The sequence below is a fragment of the Poecilia latipinna genome, unplaced genomic scaffold (assembly GCF_001443285.1).
Source record: "Poecilia latipinna isolate Pla-1442-1.1 unplaced genomic scaffold, P_latipinna-1.0 Scaffold1129, whole genome shotgun sequence".
In the NCBI taxonomy this organism is placed as follows: Eukaryota; Metazoa; Chordata; class Actinopteri; order Cyprinodontiformes; family Poeciliidae; genus Poecilia; species Poecilia latipinna.
In genome coordinates this window covers 1,184-21,649 of record NW_015113745.1, presented here as the reverse complement: position 1 = coordinate 21,649, position 20,466 = coordinate 1,184, and the positions used below count along the sequence as shown (strand labels likewise).

The 20,466-nt window shown below is 34.9% G+C and overlaps 1 protein-coding gene and 1 long non-coding RNA gene across 5 annotated transcripts in view; one reads left to right on the top strand and one right to left on the bottom strand.

Annotated features, from left to right (window-relative positions):
* The window catches only part of LOC106959911 (uncharacterized), a 12,607-nt gene extending 4,025 nt beyond the window's left edge, over positions 1–8,582 (top strand). The window contains exons 2-4 of one of the 4 annotated variants that reach the window (XR_001427457.1): positions 5,359–5,436; positions 5,847–5,907; positions 7,612–8,582. This is a non-coding gene — a long non-coding RNA (uncharacterized LOC106959911). The other 3 variants (XR_001427459.1, XR_001427458.1, XR_001427456.1) reach the window with 3 other exon arrangements.
* cd4-1 (CD4-1 molecule) overlaps positions 1–19,124 on the bottom strand; it is a 25,932-nt gene extending 6,808 nt beyond the window's left edge. The window contains exons 1-7 of the mRNA XM_015052763.1: positions 19,021–19,124; positions 6,960–7,090; positions 1,809–1,871; positions 1,572–1,727; positions 1,291–1,446; positions 773–1,006; positions 329–691 (exon numbers count right to left, since the gene is read on the bottom strand). Coding sequence (XP_014908249.1) covers positions 329–691; positions 773–1,006; positions 1,291–1,446; positions 1,572–1,727; positions 1,809–1,863 — 964 coding nt within the window. The 5' untranslated portion in view covers positions 1,864–1,871; positions 6,960–7,090; positions 19,021–19,124. The remainder of the gene's footprint in view (positions 1–328; positions 692–772; positions 1,007–1,290; positions 1,447–1,571; positions 1,728–1,808; positions 1,872–6,959; positions 7,091–19,020) is intronic.
* Positions 19,125–20,466: the final 1,342 nt, after the last annotated feature.

Genomic DNA, 20,466 nt, shown 5'->3' with positions numbered 1-20,466 from the left:
TTTTAGGGAAATTAGTCTGTTGTCTTCTTCGTCGTTTTCACCAGTAGTAACATCTGGCTGCTGATCACGTGACTCGTGATGGGATAAAAGTGTTTCAATTGCAGTTTTGCAGAATAAATCTATTTCAATATGACTGAAAATCCACCTCACCATGATGTAAAAACTGGATTTTTTTTTTAGTTTTTTAGAAATTGTGTTTATATTAAGCAAATTTATTTTCGTACTTTCAATTTGTGCAATTTTATGGCTAACAGAAATGCAGATGGTGAAAGAAAGTCTGTTTTGCAAGCATTTAGCATAAACCAGCTGAAGTTTTGTTTTCACTTACTTTCCACCACTTCTACGACCAGAGTCCTGCTGACCATGTAGCCATTTTTAAATGTGATGGAGCAATTGTAGGTCCCTCTGTCTTCTACCTTCGCCAGATTTTTGTACAGTGAAAAACTTCCATCAGCTGTGAAGTTTTTATAGCTCAGTTCTCTGGCTGGATCCTCCTGTTTCAGCTGTCCATTCTTTGGTGAGAAGGAGAAGATAGTCTGTTGACTGGAAGATGTTTTCGGGGTGACGAGCCACTCAACTGTCTCAACCTCAGACGGTATTTTTTGCACAAACTCTTTGGGAGTAATCCGAAAAGGAAGGCTAAGAGGGAGGTTTGTAGATGTGTAAACATATTTGGATGCAGAGGAGAAGTCTGAAACAGAGAAAAACCGTAAAAAGATGTAAACTTTTTTCCAACATGCAGAGTAATCTGTACTCACAATCAATCACTCACCAACAACAGAAACAGGAAATTTGAATCTGCTCTCTTTTCCATTATCTTTCACAACACACTCCCACTCTCCATTGTCTTGGCTTTCAGCGGTCTTTGTGACTGATCCACGGACAGAAGTCGCTTTGCGGCCCGTTGGTTTTAACCAATAAATGGAGTGTTGTCTCCGAGTCTCAGCATCGCAGTTCAGAGACAGAGAATGTCCAGGGATCACTGGTAGTTGTTCCTTTATACTCACTAACATAAAAAACAGAATGCATAGATACGGAAATGTGAATTTAAAATCTTAAAAAGAAAACTTTCAATGAGGAATATTTCAGCTTCATTTTAGTGATTTTGAAAGTTTTCTTGTAAGTGAAAAATTTAAAAAGCTAAAAAAAAACTGATCAGATAAACCACAAGTTTTAGGTCAATACTTTAACCCTGAGCAAGACATTCAAAACGTTGTTAATATATATTTTGCCATGTTAAAGTTAAATGTGTTGTGGCTAAAATACAAAACATTAATAATTTTTTCTTACCCGTGACTTTGATCAGGTGAAATTTGAATGTGTCATATCGTGTAGAACCATCTTTCACTATGCAGATGATGGTTCCAAAGTTTTCCTCTTGCATGTCATTGATGGTCAGACTATTGGGAGAGATGGTCAACCTTCTGGTCCAGATTTCACCAGAATCTGATGCAAAATTGATTGAATACAAAATAATGTCAAAAGTAACACAAATTAAAACAATTATTAATATTGCTTTTATTGGTAAACTCCAAAAAATAGTAGGTTTCCATTCCCAATGCTTTGCTTACCCGGATTAACTTGTTTTCTACCTAAATAGGAAGTGTCGGCAAGCTCAAGCCCATCCTCTTTTTCAAAGAACCAGCGCACGTAATAATTTATGGGGAGATATGAAGAATCCAGTTTAACATCGTCTCCAACACGAAGATAAATCACTTTCTCAGCCCCTAAAAGTGAAATAATAGTAAGAGTTGATATGCAAAACCAAAACCCCTTCTTCTAAAAAATCTGTACTTGGTGTTTCTTACCGTTTGTTTCGAGGGCAACGATGAGACAGACGAAGAACTGAAGCAGGTTCTTCATTTTGGGGCCTGAAAAACACAGTAGGAGAAAAGATACAGAAAATTTTAGTGAATGAATTGCTAATTATTTTTGAAGAGAATTAATGCACAGATTAAGACAGCAAAGGATTTTCTCATTTCAAGTGTAAAGTCATGATATACAGTCATATTTGATAAGTAAGAATATGCTTTCTGATGCAAATACTTTTCATTAAACTCACATTTCTGTTTTATAAATTGTATTTTTACAGGTCTGATGTAATATTCTAATTTTAAATATCAAGTTTTCATGAACTATAAGTGGGAAATCATCATAACACAAAAGTAAAGGCTGGAAATTGTGTAAAGATTAATCTATATAATGTGTTTCTCTTTATGGTAAAGATTCTGAAATAAATTAACTTAATAATATTCTAATTTATTAAAAGGGTCTGTATATTAGAAATAGACAAGGATAAGGATAGAAGTATGCACACAAAAATTTCTACATTGACATGAACTAAACCTACTTATTCTTGAAAAACAGTGATCCAAACATTGAGCCCTGTGGAACACCGCTAGCCTTTTTGCCCTTAAAACACTTCCTAAATTCAAGAATGGGGGCATTAAAGAGTCTTATTATATCAAAACAAGCCAATTTACCAGTCATTACCTTTTCTGCTCTAGTTTAAACGAGCTACAGGATGCTGTGGGCCTTGTATTTTGAAAATACTGCGACTTGTCATAGTATTTAATGTCTTAATTCATGACTTTGCAAGGAAAATAAATCAAATTTTTGAACTAAAGTCTCATAAAAAAATTAAGTAACATTTAAGTGCAGTTTCTAGAAGGATCTTCTTTTAAATTTGCAGCTCTATTGGGTGGAATTATCCTTATTTTAACGTTTAAATTGCTTCAATATTAGATTTTGGCAAAGAGGTGAAAGGCATTAAGCGGAAGCAGCCCTGGGGTTGTGGTGGTCTCAGATTTAGAGAGATTTTTAGAAGATAAAAGAGGAAGGGTTCAGAGAGCTGAGAGTAGGCGGCCTGTGGTGGGCTTTGGATTCAAACAGGCAGGCAAACGTCAAGGGGGAAGAGAAACTCAGAGCGCGTTCGCTGGGTTGTGGTGGGACTTGATTTAGTTAAGGTGCAGATTGTTATCCCAGTTCTCCCCTCTCCTCTTCCTCCCCCTCTGCCTCTCACACCCCCTCTCTTCCTCTCCTGTTCCACGAAAGACGGATCTCTCCGCGCTTACAGGGAGAAAAAAGAGAGACCACAGCACCAGCAGCGAACACACACTGTGGTTTAAAGTACATGTTTATCCTTTTATGCCTGTTGTACTTCTTCGTCTCAATTTCATTTCTCTTTTATTCTCTGAGTTCTGTTCAAAATACTGTTTTAAATAATCACAATCAAAATCAGATTTATTTTGTGTGCACAAACAAGGAATTTGACTTAACTTTTCAGGCGCTCACAGCCTACAGAAATTAAATACAAATATATACACTACAGCGAAAATAAAATACTGACAAAGGAACTATTTTTTTAATTTAATTGTTATATTAAAGAAAAAGTGGTATTTTCTCCCGCAACTGTCATTCCTATAGAGAAACTGGTTACTTAAAAAAAATCTCTTTTTACATATTAACAATGAAATACTTTTTTCTTTATCTACTTTAGAACTGATTTAATGAAGATTTTTTGTACAGCTTATAAAGACTGTGAAGCTCTTTCTGGCTTTAAACAAACCAATTATACAAAATCAATTAAAATAAATGGCACCGTTTGTTTAAAATATATTTTTGAATAATTTAAGACACAAAACATTTTATGAGCTCAGAAAATGTTATAAAACTATGCTGTTACTGAACATAAGAAATTCAAATGTTATAGATGCTCTGTATTAATCTAATAGATGAGCGTGTCAAAGCTTTTTTTTTGCGCCAGGGTCAAAATTGACAAATTTAAACTTCCACAAAATTCATGAAATTAAAAATGCTAAATTGGTTTATTGTAGTTTTTTTGTTTGTTTGTTTTATCTACTCAACAATAAACAAAAAAAATATATAAAAACCTGTAAATAATTAAAGATCCAAAACATAAAAAGGACTTCGGACTGTTACCTTCTTAAGATAAAAACATAATTTCCAATTTTTAGGGGGTCATCAATTGTTTTTTATCTCGTTAATATTTCAAGGACCACACATGGCCCATGGACCACACTTTGAACAGCCCTCTGCTAGACATTATTTATAAGAATTTTATCCTTAAATTCTTATAAATATGTCTAATTTTATTTTAAATGGGCCTCAACCTTATTACAAAAATAAATAATGCTATGTTTAATAGGTAAAGAAGTTGTTTTGCTAGTTTGTTGAGTTTTTCATAATTTTTCTTTTATCACGGTCGACCTCAGACTGCAGTGATTTTGGTTTGGGCCCGTTTTCTCACCTTATCTTCGTGTTTTATTTTAAAATGATCTGTATGTCTCTCGTTTGGTAAAATCACAAATGAATTAGCCACATTTCCATGTGTTTGTTTATATATAAAACTCATGAAAAGCTGGGTTTGCTAATAAATATTTAATGTTTATAGTATCTCATTAACACATTATGTTGCTAAAAAAAATCACATCTCAGTTTCACTAAGTGTTTTCCTGAGTGAAACAGAGACTGTAATGGCCGCTGCTGCTCCCTGTCTGAGTCATGTGACTTACTCTGGGCGCCGTCCTTACATATTCCCAGTCAAATATCCGTCTGGGGGTGAAAACTGCTCATATAGCAGCTGAAACATTAGTCCTCCAAAATTTAAATTTGGACATTAAGACACATTTCAGCATGTAATATCAGTGCGGCGGCTACATGCTAGCATTAGCCACTTCGAAAAACATGAAAACAGCATAAAAACGTCGTCATCATGAAAAAATGAGAGTTTATTGAAAACTACGGCTTGTTTTTGTCAAGTAAGAAATACATTTACATCTATTTAATGGAGCTTTGCACGTTTTGAAGCGACTTTTTGTTACGGTACTGTAAGAGCTTTCTTGGCTAAGCTAACCTGCTGCTGCAGGCCGTGCTAACGAAACTATGGTCGCAGTAACGCTTTAATTTAAACCGTCTTAAAATGATGAGATATGTGTTAATTTAAGACTGCTGAGATTTTGAGTATATAAAGCCAAGTTCAAAATAATTCATACCTCTGGTAGATTTAGATTTAAAGTGATTCTCATTCAACCGGTAATTATGTTTCTTACTGTAAATACCTTTATAAAATATTATAAATCGGCATAAAAGGAAAAATCTAGAATTTTAAAAATAATATTTTATCTGATTTATTTAGATTTTAAAACATGATTTGTCTTAAATTATTTAAACTATTCTAAGTTGTCAATGAAAAAGCTCTGCATGCATTGCGGCTTCATTGCTGTCTGTTTGTTTAGATGTTTCCAGTATTATTTTGTGCATTTATCTTTGGTCATCAGGATCTTTGAGGATGGAGGGCCTCCTTGCCATCACCCTAATCTTTCGCTCCTTTAACAGGTTCTCCGTTAGACTGAAGCGTGGATCTTGACTGCGCCACTCCGAAGCGCAATGTGACTTGCATTCAGAAGAAACAAGGTGGTAAAATAAAAAATAATACATTAAATAATAAGAAGAATAATTTTGGGCTCAACTGCACATAACATTATTAATTTAGTGTTGTATTAGACTCGAGTAATTGGCAAATGCATAATCATAGGTGACTTGGATCACTATCAGAACTATGTCAAATACATTTATGTGTATTTATGATAGCAATACTATCCATATGTCTCTATAATAAACTTTGAATGCCTAAAAAGCAGAAAGTATCATGAGTCACATAGGTTTGGACTGAGAAAGGTAAAATGATTCAGTATTTGTTACAGCTGATCTCTAAGAGTGTGATATGTGAATGTGGAGTGCAGTGACACAGATGATGAGCAGACGTTCAAAGTCTTTGCACCTGTGGAAGTTTAACCCAGAAACCACCATGATTGTATCTGTAGCAGGATGAAGCTTCAGATCCACTGATGAAGAGGAGGGAAGGGCACCAAACAGGGCGGAAAGGTAAAAGAAAGTTATAAACACAGGACAGACGGAGGTTCAGTCTTTACTGAGGGAGTTCTGTGAACGTTTGTTGGTTTTGTTCTTTTTTTTAATCGCCTCTTTCTTGTATTTGAGGAAATTTGAGGCAAACTGCCTTTTTTATTCTCTGACAATGACAGAAAAGAGAAAATATTCTCATTACTTGCTGTCCAGTCTGGTTAAACAGGCGAATTTCACTTCATATTTTCAAATATTAAATTAGTTTTCCTGAATAGCGCCTTCAGTTTTACGCCATATGGAGTTTTTTGAATACGTAGTTGTTACATATTATGAAAATACATTTAGACAGCTGGAGATATTTAAGAAAATTAAGTATAAGAGGTAAATGTTACAGTGGAGTGAGGTTATAAATTTTTTTACTACTGTAACTTATTGTACACAAACTGATTGTTTATCTTAACAATTTTTGTGCCTATTGTATCGTATCACTTTACGTATAATTAAAAAAAACTTTGAAGATCCTTATTTCTTTATATATATATATATATATATATGGATTTTAACTTTATAATTTGCAAATTGCACATAATTTAAACATAGAGCATCAGTAGCGCTCATCGTAGCGGTCAGTTGTCCTGTACCTACAGAACAATAAATTTTATATATAATGTCTTTTAAAAAATAGACAGAAATGGATTTACTAAAAAAAACAAACTTTGAAATATAAACTTTTACGTTTTAAATTACTTTCACCGTAATTACATATTTCTCAGTTTGTTTTCCTTTTAACACTTGACACTTTGTTTTTATGTTCAGTTTGATCAAATATGCAGAGAATAAACAGTGCGTCAGTGAATAAACATGGCATTTATATCCTGTGATTTACAAATAAAATAGAAAATGTCTGCTGTTGAGGCCTCGGTGGGGCTGCGGGGCAAATGACTTGAAATCATTGTAAATTCATTGTTCAAAAAAGGTGTCACTGTTTAACAAAGATGTTAAGAGCAATTTATGTGTTTTAAAAATAAATGTAACTGTGTAAATATCTAAATTTAGGGAAAGTTTATACTTACAGCCCTTTTCAAGTGTCAAGCTCAGTGTGATCCGTTGTAGACGGTGATCCGGAGTCAGGCGGAAATGCTTTGTATTTATCTAGCGAGTTGTGTTTTTAAGAACCGTTGCACCTCCCACAGCAGCGATTGGTCTGAAAGAAAGACACACAGTTGTTAATTAAAGCCGGAATCAGAATAATGACCTCTGATTGGTTGTTACTGAGAAAAAAAGAGACACATCTGCATGAAAATTACAGGTTTTTTTAGCCTAAAACTGTTTCCATCTATTTGTGACAAGAATTTCCAGGATGAATTATAGCTTAGAAACACAAAACTCATCTTTTGGGTCGTGTAAAGATACTGTTTTAAATCAATAAGATATTTTTTTTACAATTTCTGTCCAGAATATTTCATAAAAAGCCTATTGGTCTAATAAATATCTAATGAACACATTTTAAACAAATAACAATATTTTATGCAATATGTTTTGCAATTTGTTTTCATTTCCGTACAAAATATCCAAACTCGGCCTTCACAGTGCGGGTAGATTAAAAAAGGAACCATCCCTGAAAACTAAGCCACCCACAAACAAAGATATATATAATTACACAAGAACTATTAGAGAAAGAAACATTTTTTCTCGGTTTTATAATTTTTTTCTCTCTTTCTGCAGGTGTAGAAGCAGACTTCTCGGATCTTATCTTCTATTTTTTCACAGCCAGACAAGACATGTTGAACAAAATAAATAACTACAGCTTGAGAACAGTTAATTGTATTTAGAATAACCTACATAATTTAATATGTAGTAAAAATTAACCAGTTCCATCTCAGAAGTTTACGACCGACCTCGGCGCCTGTTTACAAACAACCCGTCAAATCACGAGATCAGAATTTATCACGGCTTTTTTAGTGTTTAATGCTCTTTTTAAAGGTTTTTAGTGGCCTTTATTTAGCAGCAGGTAGACAAGAGGAAGGGCAAACAGAGAGAAGTGGAAAACATGCAGAAAACGGCCCAGGGCCGGGAAGCGAACTGGGGCCAACCGCGTGGAGGACAGGAGCCTCCGTTGAAGCGCTGGCTCTCTCTCTGATCCATATGGGGCTCAGTCTTCCATGTTTTTAGGTTGAACATTTTTAATGCCTGAATCGGCTCACCAGTGTAACAAGTCCAAAGCTTCTTAGCACCACAACAAATCGATGTCGAAACGAGGAACGAGAGCTGGAACGGAGGTTTCTTTGGATTTAGAGGACGCAGAATGTCCACGTCTTTTTGTGCATTTAAAAACTCAAATATCGGAAATCTGCATTACCACACAAACTGAAAGAATCCCAAAAAGAAACTTTAGCAAGGTCCAAACACTGAACGTCCATGGACATAGGACTGTTTCAGGTCAAGTTTGTCTTTTTAACCCAATTAACCTAGTTAGTCCAAAATAAATAAAGCAGAACTTTGTTAGTCCATTTGCTCAACTTTAGCGTGCTTAGACACATTTTGTCTTTGTTTAGACAGAAAACAATAGTTTGTGTGTTTCTGCCATTTCTCATTGTTGAATCTGCAGCTTTGAGGGAAGTGTTAAAAATTCAACACTCTGTTGTCTTCATCAAAATGTAAATAATTTTATTGTAATTTGGACTAGTAATTAAAAAGTCTTCACATGAAACATCATTCGCTTCTGTGTCGAACGTTAATCTAGATAAGGACTGAAACTTGTCTGTGAATCTGGTTTTTGAAAACTCGTCAGTCAGTCTGCCGCCGTCAATAACGTGGCCCTGATAACTGGTGAGAAATGACCATTTAAATAACTTATATCACCTCCATCAAGATGGACTTTAATAATCTCAGCACAGTTGATGCCTGTGGCTGCATTGGTCTTGTAATCGTGTTTTATTCCTGCCCACTGGAAGCTTGTTGTTGGCAGTTTTACTACAACATTAACCTTTTTCAGTATTTTCTGCAAATCTAAACCTTCAGATGGCCATAGTTTTTATTTACAGCTAGGATATTGTTCCTTTTCTGCTCTCTCTGGCTTTCACTAAGAATGAACTGGAGAAATTAAACATTTCACTTTGCGATCAGTGGTGGCTGTTTGTTTCTGAAGGTATTACAATTATGGACTAATAATTCAAAGTTTATCTTTAGAACCAAGTTTTATTTTTAGTCTCCGGCTTTTCATATCAAGTCGTTCCATTGCTTCTTTCCTCAACGAATACATTAAAAAGGGAAGAAAGATAGTATGATTTTTGTTTTATGCCTTCATGAGCAAATTTAACCTCTGATTAAATGATGATTAAAATGAGCCGTGGGTATGTTCCGGGAACACATAAGTCTATTAGTGGAAAGTTTCACCATTTTTACATATGAAAAAAATAATCATTTGGAAACAGTTTATCAAAGCCCAACTTTGGCATTTAAAAACAAAATTAAACAACCAAACAAATTCTTAGCTTTTGTAGAGACTTGTGTTTTTTATTGCAAAAATCTATATTCACTTTATTTGTTTCTGAAATATAAAGTAAAAATCTGCTGCATAAAATCAACTACTTTCTATATGAGAAACTATTGGAGGACTGAAGTTAAAGATCTGCTCACAATGATCAGTTTTAACATTCAGGAGATGCTGCGTCCAAAACTGTTGCCTTTCTTCTCAACAACACAAACGCGATCTGATTCACTCTTTTTTCAAAAACTCTGTTTTCAGCTAAACTTAATGAATGGGGACCCAAGTCCTAAAAGTCACTGGATGTTTGTGGTCCAGCTAGCTTTGAAATTAAAATGAACATGAAAACATTTGGTTAAAAAAGGTTAACAAAGAACATTTTCCATTTTCAGCATCATGTCTGAAAAGCGTCTCGCTAAAAATTAAACTATGTCCATCTGAATCCAGCGCAGAATTTATGTCTTTGCTCAGTTTCGTCTAAGTTCAACCTCATGCAGACAAGAGAGAGACACCAGAACCAGCCAGATTCGTTTGACCAGGCAGGTCAAATACTGAAAAATCAGATTCTCTAAAGTCATTGGATGCATTGAAAGAAGACTTCCCATTATTTTTGAATTTGAAACACATCAATCAACACATACTTTTTCTAAATTAATTAAATAAAGATCGGATAAAGGTTATGAGCAATGTGCTTTGATGAAGCGGTGCTCAAGTCCAGTCGTCAAGCGCTACTGTCCTGTAACGTTTAGATACATCCTTCTCTAACGCGCCTGAATCAAATGAGCGGTTCAATACAGAGCTGAATGATGATGATGATGATGAAATTCAGTCATTTGATTCAAGAGTTTTGGTGAAGTAAAAGTTGCAAGAGGATAACAATTGTAGAAGAAATATTTTCGATGGAGAAAATTGGAAAATTACATTTTATAAGACTTTAAATGCAGAATAAGGACTGGAATAATAATTGATGAATATACTTAGTCTGCTAAATTGTCAAAACATTACAGTCTCAATAGGCAGCTCGTTTTCAGTTTTTAATTTGTCTTTTCGTTGAAAAACACACTAATAAAGATCTAAGTGACCAAAAAAAGTTGCAAGAGAGCAGCTAGAGGACTGGACTTGTGCAGCCCTGCTTTGATGCATTAACTAGAATATTCTTTATCTTTTATATGTTACGGCCTTTTACATCAAAAACCAATCGGTATCAGACAAAGAGGCCAGATCGGTGCATTTCTAAAGCGCTGAGAGGATTTTTATAAATACGTTTCTGTTTGAGACATGACTTTTGTTCATGGTTTTGGTTGGTCTGTGTGCAAATCACCTGTTAAAACTTTAGTTTCTCAAATATAAGTGAAGCTGCACACAGACATTTGTCCTTTTCTTTATATTATTTCCCAAGCTAAATGCTTCAAATCTGCTTAGATACACAAAAAACCTGATTTGTAAAAGGAGAAACATTTTAAAAAATAGATACAGTCCAGCACATTTCACACGGTTAATCGTGTTATAGAGTAAATTTTCACCTAAGCAGCAACAGTTATCAGATCAGTGGGGCCGGTGCTTCAGAAACACACTGCTGAGGTGGTTTGGAGACAGGAACCACAACAAGGACAAAACAAACATCTCATACACGTCTCATGTGTCTCTCTGAGGTTTCTGTGCTTGCCTCTGTACTGCCTTCATGAAGGCTTCACACCTGCTTCTGTTCCCTCTGAGCTCGTAAATGAAACGGGCCTGTCGCTTCCTCTGCACGACGAGACCTGCAGGTTAGAAACACGTCTCCTGTAAATAATAAACCGACCTTAAAGAGAGCCTGGGTACAAATTTGTTTAAAAACACTGGGGGAAAAGCGTGGCGTTCCTCTCTGTCGATTCATGATTTTAACGGAAAACACCTGAAAGTGAGGACTCCCTCGTTAGTCACTCACCTAACGAGGGTGTGCGTATCACAACGTGTCATTACCGAAAGAAAGAAAGACCCAGTGTGGGACACGATCAAAAAACAAGGAATGATTCACATTTTTCACTCTGCTCATCCCCCGGGTTCTCCTTCTGAGGGTTTCCCTCAGCGATCGATCTCAGGTTTTCTTCTGTTATTTTGCATTCAGAATAACCATTTTGGGTTAAAGCTAATTTAAACAAATAAACAGCCGGTGGATGCTGTGAGGCCCAGTGGAAAAGAGCGAAATGTTTCATTCTCTGCAACACTTCAGATGTGTCAATGCACAAAATGTCAGTGGAAAAGAGAATGAAAAACAAGTGACATTCTGCTCAGAGACTGAAAACATTTTTGTCTTTTAGCTGATGGAGGGGAACTTCATTCAAGCTTGTTTGAAACCTCAACATTGTGAAACAGGGGATGAGGACAGAAAAGTTTACGGTCTCTCCCACTCATTTCTTCTTCATCTGTGATGTTATTTTTGGTTAGTAGGCTGCTCTGTGATCACTTCGTCAGAATGGAAATACAGGCTCCTTGTTTTTGACAGAGTAGTTTATAACACAAACAGGATTACAATAAATCAGAGTACAGTATCAAGCAGATGTTCAATGTTTCTTGTTCAAAAAGTGTAATGTGAATTTGTATTTAGCTTCCCTTAGCCAAAACTTTCAGACTCAAGCTCCTTGTTGTTCTTCATAAAATAGCTAATTCTCAGTCAGATATTTAGGGGATCTTCTTTTAACATGAAGTATTTCCTACAGATTCTCACTTAATTTTTTTTTCTGAACTTTGACTGAGCCACTATACCATCTAAATTAAATCGTTCCATAGTATCTCTGCTGTATGTTTATGGTTGTTGTTGTTCTACTGGAACCTGAACCTTCGCTTCTAGCTTAAATGTTTGGCAGCCTCTAACATGTTTTCCTATATTATTGTCCTGTGTTTAGCGTCACCCATCTTCCATCAACTCTAAATAGCTTCCCTTGGCCTACTGAAAGAAAGTATTCCCACAGCATGATCCTGTCACCACTATGTTTCTAAATGGAGATGGTATTTTCAAGGTGATGAGTACAGCTATGTTATGTTTTGTGCTTAAGATATGACATTTTAAACTCATTTAAATGAGTCTAGAGCATGTTCTTCCACATGTTTGCTCTGTCCCTAAACTACAAACAGATTATGCTTCCATGAATTGGTTAGGATAGGTCTGTAGCGTTTTAAAGCTCGTCTTAAAACCCATCTATTTTACTTGGCTTTCAACTCCAGCGGGATCTAGTTTTAAATTGTATGTTTGTTTGTTTGTTTGTTTATAAACTGTAAGAGTTTCTATTTTATTATTATTATTATTTATTGTTATGTTGTGTTTTAATGTACAGCACTTTGTATCAGCTGTGGTTGTTTTAAAGTGCTTTATAAATAAAGTTGGTATGGTATGGTATGGTATAAGCTATGCAAAACATTTTCATTCCATTTTTTTTTCTTCAATAATGAGATTTTAGTCTAGCGTAGCCAGTTTTTAATATTTTGGGTTCCTTTCAGAATGAGCTGTTTTAAGGTCTCTTGTCACTTTAAATCCAAATAAGCTGCTCCTGGCCACGCCCCCAACTCAACGTTTACATTGGCCGTGAAAATGGCTGCAAACAGATGCGCAATCAATTATACAACCATCTTTAAACATTACACAAACATCTTTTCTGAATGGTAAGACAACAGCAAAACACTTGTCTTTTCCAGCAGAAATTTTACAGCGCAAATAGCGGTAAAACCTGCTGAGAAAAACTCCTGGACCTGGCTGGGGTTGCTAGCCGAGCTCAGCTAGCAACCCCAGCTGGGGTCGGCTGTGGTTGCTAGGTAACGGCTCCGTGCCCTTTGATTGTTACTGAACAAACGGTAGCTTTTTTTAAACGGCTAATTTTAAAACGTAAACTTATTGGTTAAAACAAAACAACAACAACAAAAAACATTTAATAAAATGTAAATAAATTTTATGTAAGCGCTTATATAAACCACCCTGGTTTTTATAAGTGCTTCGAATGTTTTTAGAAGCAGCTAAGACATAAAAGAGAATTTTGAGAAAATGTGAATTTTCCTAATTGATCATTTTAAAGACTTAGATCTCTGCAGCTACTGTCAGGTTACTGTAATATGGACCTAATAATAGATTTGGATGTGCGCCATGCTGTTTACGTGTTCAGATGATAGAGTGAAAAGCAATCCCTGAGATGCTAAAAGCTTAGCTAACCTAGCCTGGCATTAAACGTCTCTAAACGTTTAAAACCTAGCCTGCATCCTTTAACGTTTCTGCTGTTCCTTTTTCTTTGAGATGATCTTTGTTCACTAATGTTATCTAACAAATCTCAGACATCAGCAGCTGGAATCTGGAACAGATTCCACTGGAATTAAATTACAGGCATGTCTTTTGTTTACTAATTTGGTTTTTATACGGGGGTTTATTTAGATCTATGAGTAGAAAAGGGTCTGAACACAAATGTGCGTCACACTTTTCAGGTTTTCATTTGTAAAATTGTTGAAAACAATTTATCCATTATCTTCCACTTCACAATTATGTTCAACTTGATGAATATGACCCCCATCCAAAAAAATATATTAAAGTGTACAGTTTGATAGAAAAGATTAATTACAACAGAAATAAGCTCAAAGGAAGGAAGAGTCAAAGTAAAACCCCAAATCTAATCATCTAAAGAAAAATAAGCTTCAGTCTACTGAAGAAGAAAAACTGAATCCACAGTTAATTTAATCCAACTGTAAGTTCTGAGGAACAAAAACACTAAAATGGCAGAATATGTCTGTATGATTACGTGCCTCATCATCACTGAAATCACAAAAAAACACTTAAAAGTTTGTTCTTGTATGAGCTCCCAGACTGCTGAGTTCAACTTTTACACACAGGTTCACCAGTTCAGTCATTTAAAATGGTTTCACGTACAAGGTATTCTCCTCAGTGAGGCACGTTGCATCTCCAGTTTATTACATGCACTGTGGTTAAGACAGAAACCTACATTCTGCCATTTGATCTGCGATTGGCTAATGATGACAGAGGTTATTGATGACGTTAGTTTGCCATGGAAAACTTGCTCTGCCTACATTCTGCTCTGTCTGTATCATTTACTGTTTGTGCATCAAAAATCGCTGCTATATTCCTGTAAATAATCAAGATACGTATTCATCTTTTTATGCCAACTCATGTAAAAATTCTAATATGGCTACTGAAATAGAAACAAAAACTGACATGTATGGAAAAATAAGTAAAAAAATCCCAGAATGTTTATTTTTGGTGTTGGCATCTTATTATGTTCTTAGGTTACACTGTGAAAGTAAACAAAGTGTAAGGTGTTTTAAACAAAATGCATTTAAAGATGAACAATGTATGTAAAAATACAGGGTTAAAAACAAACTAACTATGATGTTGGTTTCATTAATATTCTGCTTTACTTAATAATATCAGTCTGCTATAAAAATATGTTGGGATATTTCTGCCATTGGATTAAATTAAGCTGTGAAAGAAGAGTTAAACTTATTTTGTATATCAATTTCTACCCCTGTATCAGAAATTTCCCTATATTTCTTTCTAATTTGAGCCGTATCTTAAATGGAGCATAAACGTCACACATCGTAGCACGAAAACGCGTTCTGTCATTCCTGAAAAGCATTTTTGTCTTTTTGTTTTGAAATGTCTCCCTTCTGTCCTCGATTAACTATATATTACACTACATACAACCATATTCAATAATTAGAATATTGAATAGTTGATTTATTTCAGTAACTCAATTCACTAACTGAAATATTTTTTTCTCAAATTTCTCTCTAAATTATAGTGATTTTCTGCTTATAGCTTATGAAATCCCATCCTAGATTAGAATACTACATCAGACTAATATAAACAATATTTTCAATGCAAAACTGTGGTCTTAATGAAATGTATGTTTAATACCTGATTAAAGGTTGTTATTTCAAAATGTTCCTTTAATCTGGCAAATGACTGCAAAACATATAAAGCATTCAGCAGAGTTACAATCTGTATTTCAATAGCTGCATTTAAACCCAAAACCTTTCACACCCCCAGCAGCAGATTTTGAATTTATTAAATTTTTATTCCTTCAAGAAATTTGTTTCTGATGAGAAATCAGATAAGCATCTCTCAAAAGATACTAGAGCAAAGTAAAAGGTGCATCAAATCTAGGGGAATAGAAACAGAAAACTGATTTGCAATGTAATAAAAAATATATTTATACTTCTTTATAATTAATTAAAGAAGTCTTTAAAAATAGCCGATGTCTATATTTCTGAGCAGCTTCTTGCAGGTTTCTGCTGGTATTTGTTGATTTCTCGTCAATGATGAGCTCCGATCTGAGCCAGATGTGGATTATTGTGTGTTTAAATTTTAAATATTAACAATCAAGCAAACAACTCTTTTTATAGAAGAAATCTGCTGTGATCAGAATAGAGCCAACTTATAATTTTTTGTGTGAACTTATATATATATGTATATATATATATATATATATATATATATATATATATATATATATATATATATATATATATATATATATATATACGTTTTGTGTGTATGTTTCCGTATGGATGTGTCCATCTACGTGGAGGCAGAAGTTGTCAAGAGTATTGCAGTGATCTTAAAGGTTTTGTTCTTTAATACAAAGTAAAAATTTATCAAAATAAAAATTTCTTCTGCATAACTATTGTCCTTCATTTGGACGATCTCAAAGTTCAGTGTCCACAAATTCACAGGTGCAGAAGCGTGCAATATGACAATGTCATGTAAACAGATGTTCTTTTTTCTTTCTCTCATTGTTTCAGAGTAATTACACATTATATTAGAGAAGACGGAGAGCAGTGCGTCTGCAGAGAAAGTAAGTGCCACTGAACCAAGTCGATTCGCCCCTTAATGTCCTCAAATAAAAAACTAATTAAAGCTCCAGCCTTCATCCTCCTAATGAATACTGTTTTATTTGCTTGTTTATACACAAAGCCTTTATTCTTCATGTTGCATACTGAAGAGACTTAGAGTGGTTTGCAGTTTTAGTGATGTTGACGTTGGAGACAGAAACAGAGTGAATGCTTGAAAAAGTAAAGACGAAAATGTAATTTTACCCTCAACAGTTCAAAGGCGATATGTTTAATCTGCTACACAAATATTACTAAATCCACAGGAGACGCGTTATATCCATCCATATTGCAGCCGTCCTGAAGCGTTTTCAAACATCTCAGCTCAGGAGAATAATTTTTCTTAAAGCCATAAACCATCTGAGAATTCACTGGAAAAACACAAAATCTTACCAAGTATTTTCTATGTCTACATTATTTTCTACTGCAAATAGATTAGAAATAAGACAAAACTAACTTACAAGTAGCTTTTCAGCAAATGTAGGAGTTTGCTTTAAGTCAATAATTTCTTAATGTTGATGAAAAAGAACTAGCTATAAGTCAAAATGTCTTGTTCCGCTGGGAGATTATTTCACTTATAGCTAATACTTTTTCATCAATATTAAGGAATTATTGAATCAAAATAACCTCCTATATTTTGCTGAAAAGCTAATTGTAAGTTAGTTTTGTTTTATTTCAAATGTACTGAGATATTTACACTAGAACAAAAATACTTGGTAAGATTTTGTGTTTTTGCAGTGACAGAAGTAACAACGGTCAGAAACAAAACAAATCAGAAAGAGATTTTTCTGAATGTGTAATTTTTGTAAAATGGCAGGATAAAAAAGGTTGTTATAGTTAAGCCTGCAGCTCTTCTATTGCTTTAACGATGTTAAGAAGCGCCTCCAGTTCAGATTTAGAGTACTTCTTCAGTCAGTAAAGACTTTTGGTAGAGCTCATGTAAAAGGCAGCTTTAATGCTACGTGGTTAAACATGCAGACGTATCCGTTTAGCGCGATCATGAATCAAAGGACTATCTTACAAACAGACAGGTGCTCTGCTGCTGGTGGCCTGAAACACACCTGTGAAACATTAAAGGCCAACAGACCAGTTTCACCATCACCTCTTATTTCCTGTAATTTGCCCCACATCCTGTAGTGAAGCATTTAACGCCCAACTGATAAAGATACGGGCCCCTATAATATCAGTTCAGCACCTCATCGGTCTCAAAAACAGTCTTATCTCAAGCAGAGTCTGAGGTCTGATCACAATCTGGAGTTTACTTAAACGTGAACTCGAGTGATTTCGACGAGTGAAACCTACGTGGGCCTGCAGCTACACATGAGGGGAGTTTACAGGGAGGGAAAACACCTCAACACATGATCGTTTGACTCCGAACAGATCGAGAACATTCAGTTTTTAAAATGTTTAAATCCTTTGGCAGGGCTTCGGTTTGCACCTGCAGGCCCGGCCCAGCTGGCAGCTTGTTTAAAATGCCTAAAACTCCCATTCTACAACACCGCTTCTCACTGCGCTCAACATGAATGTGGCACAAATTTGTGCTTGGGTTTCCTGCACAACAACGGCTGTTTTATGGTGAAGTAAAAGCAAGTGAAATCACATTAGCGGATCTGTTTTGGCTCCTGATGGAAAACACAACTTGAAATGGAAATACAAGAAGGAGGGATAATCACCAGTTCATGAATTTCGGTTTCGCTTTGAATGCCTGAATGTGTGTGTATGTGTGTGTGTTCATTTGTGAAAGACAATGAAAAAGGGAACTGAGTAATGCAGGATATTATGAATCTATGAAAAGGGAATCCTGTTGTCTCATATGAGGACACCCCCAGTGAATAGACAGTTATATTTTCATAACAGGGAAACACAGCTTGGTAATTGCCTGCAGAGAAGAAAAAAAACGCACATTAAGGCTCGAAAGTAGACATAAACGTTGGGTGAAATGATGAATTAAAACCAGCAAGAGGAAATGAAGAAATTTCAGGGGGTTTTGTTCTTTAAAATGGTGCAGAATAAAAGCTGTACCACTTTAATCCATCACAAAGCCAAGAGTTTATCAAGAACTGCTGTTTTTCAGGTTTATGTGCAGTAAGTGGACGGACATCAAAGAAATCAGCAAAACAGCAGAAGTTTAGGACAACGAAGGCATCTGATGATCCTGATTTCCCACAGTCAGCAGACCGAATGTAAAAACAGCTCAGGAAAAGTTATACTGCAGTACAAATGCTAAAACATCACCAAGACAGATATGCCTGCAGGACTGCATTGAAATTATGAAGCAGAGTCTCTTCATCTTAGTTTTATCGCAAGCCATCAACACGCCGAGCTATTTCACACGCAAAAAACACATAATCCTTTCTGACGACATATCGACTGTGAGAGAACAAGCATTATCTTTAATAATTGTAATTGTAATTTCTTAAAAAGAATCAATAACTTTTCTCTTTTTTTAAATCAAAGTGAATCTATTCTGTCTTTAGACAAAATTTTGCAGCACATATGATACAAAATACTTGGTACTGGACTAAAAAAGCTTCAGACAGCTTATACAAAGACACCCCATTGTAATATATTATAAAATATTGCAATTATATGGCCTCAGACTGACTAAAAGCCCAATAGAGGAACACACAAATGGCTTTTTGAAGCAGTTTAGTTTGCAGCGAACACGAACATAACGAGCCTTTTTCTCCTTACGGCATATTATATTCTCCTGCATTTTGGAAATTGCACACATTTGTTCCTCCGCAACAAAAAAATACGCCTCTAATAGCTTAAATCCTTACTTCGACTGTCGTTACAGCATTTCATCTGATCCACCTGCAGTCCATACGTGGCGGTCACTGAGGAGATTTGACCATTTCTAAAACTAAAATGAGACAAAAAAACACCCAAAACTACCCAATATATCAGATCATATGACAAATAAGGAAGTGAAGCAACAAAAGTTTGCTGTCATAGCCTTAAAGAGCCTCCATTTACGGAACTTACAATGTTACAAATGCGCTCATGTCTTGAAAAAGCAAAGGAATTATATTAAATGTTAAATTTGATTTATCTTTTAATTTTAATAGACTCCAAGGTTTTTATGACAAGCCTATGTCTTATAATAAGGCTTTTTAATGATAATAGTTCTTCAAATAAGCTAAATTTAATCAATTTTATAATCCCAAATCCTCATCTGAACCTTAACACTTTTGAGACAAGAGAGCATAAGCGAGATTTGACTCCTAATTCATAGATTTTATGCACTTATGATGAAGCAAACTGCATTTATACATTCAGAGTTGGACAACGAGAATGAAAGGAGCAGCTACGGTTTAAGTGCCTCTGAAAATACAAAAAGATTTTAGTAAAGACATGTCTTGGGACTTTTCACCATCATAATGCCAAACACTAAAAATGTTTTTATGTCTTAATTTGATGAATCAAAAAGGGAAAAATTAAAAGTTTGTTATGTATTTTTTTTTCTATTTTGTTTTAAAGCCATAGCGCTAACATGTCCACTAATCCCAGTAACAGATATTGGGAGTTTAATTAATATACAGGATAAAATACAAACAGCACCTCTGAAGATTATGATCACTGCATCAGATTTGTAGTAAGAAGAGTAAAGTAAAATACAGACTTTTATTTACGTAACAGATCAGAGACAATTTCCCTCGGGGAAAAAAACAGCGAAACAGAGGTGTGGACGGTTTTTAGTACTATTTCATATAGTTATCTCATTACATTCGTAGATATTTTTAGCCTTACAAACGATCACTACAAAGTAGAATTCATGCATTATTTCTGCATTTTTAAATAAAAAGTGTTTTAAGTCAAGGCTCCATGATTCGCCAACACAGCCATAAATCCCAGGAAGCGAGACAGAAAAATCCAGATTATTCTGCTCACTGGAGTTTTTTACACATCTGATAGCAACAAAACTCAACCAATACAGGCTTTAGGTTTTATTTTTCATTTCTTAAATTATTTTTTTCAGTGTAATGAATGTAATCAGCCCTCTAAATCAGCAATATAAGGGCGGATTTGGTTGATGTTATTTGTTATTTTTACACTTTTAACAGAAGAAATGCTTCGTTTTGCAGCACAGGCGCCAAAATGAACATGATTCGACTTAACGGATTCGCTTTGTTGTTTTAAAATCTGTTATTGTGACCCACCAAGACATAATATCTCCCAGAAAAATACAAACTGGATGGTTGCTTTTGATGGACTAAATGGTAGTT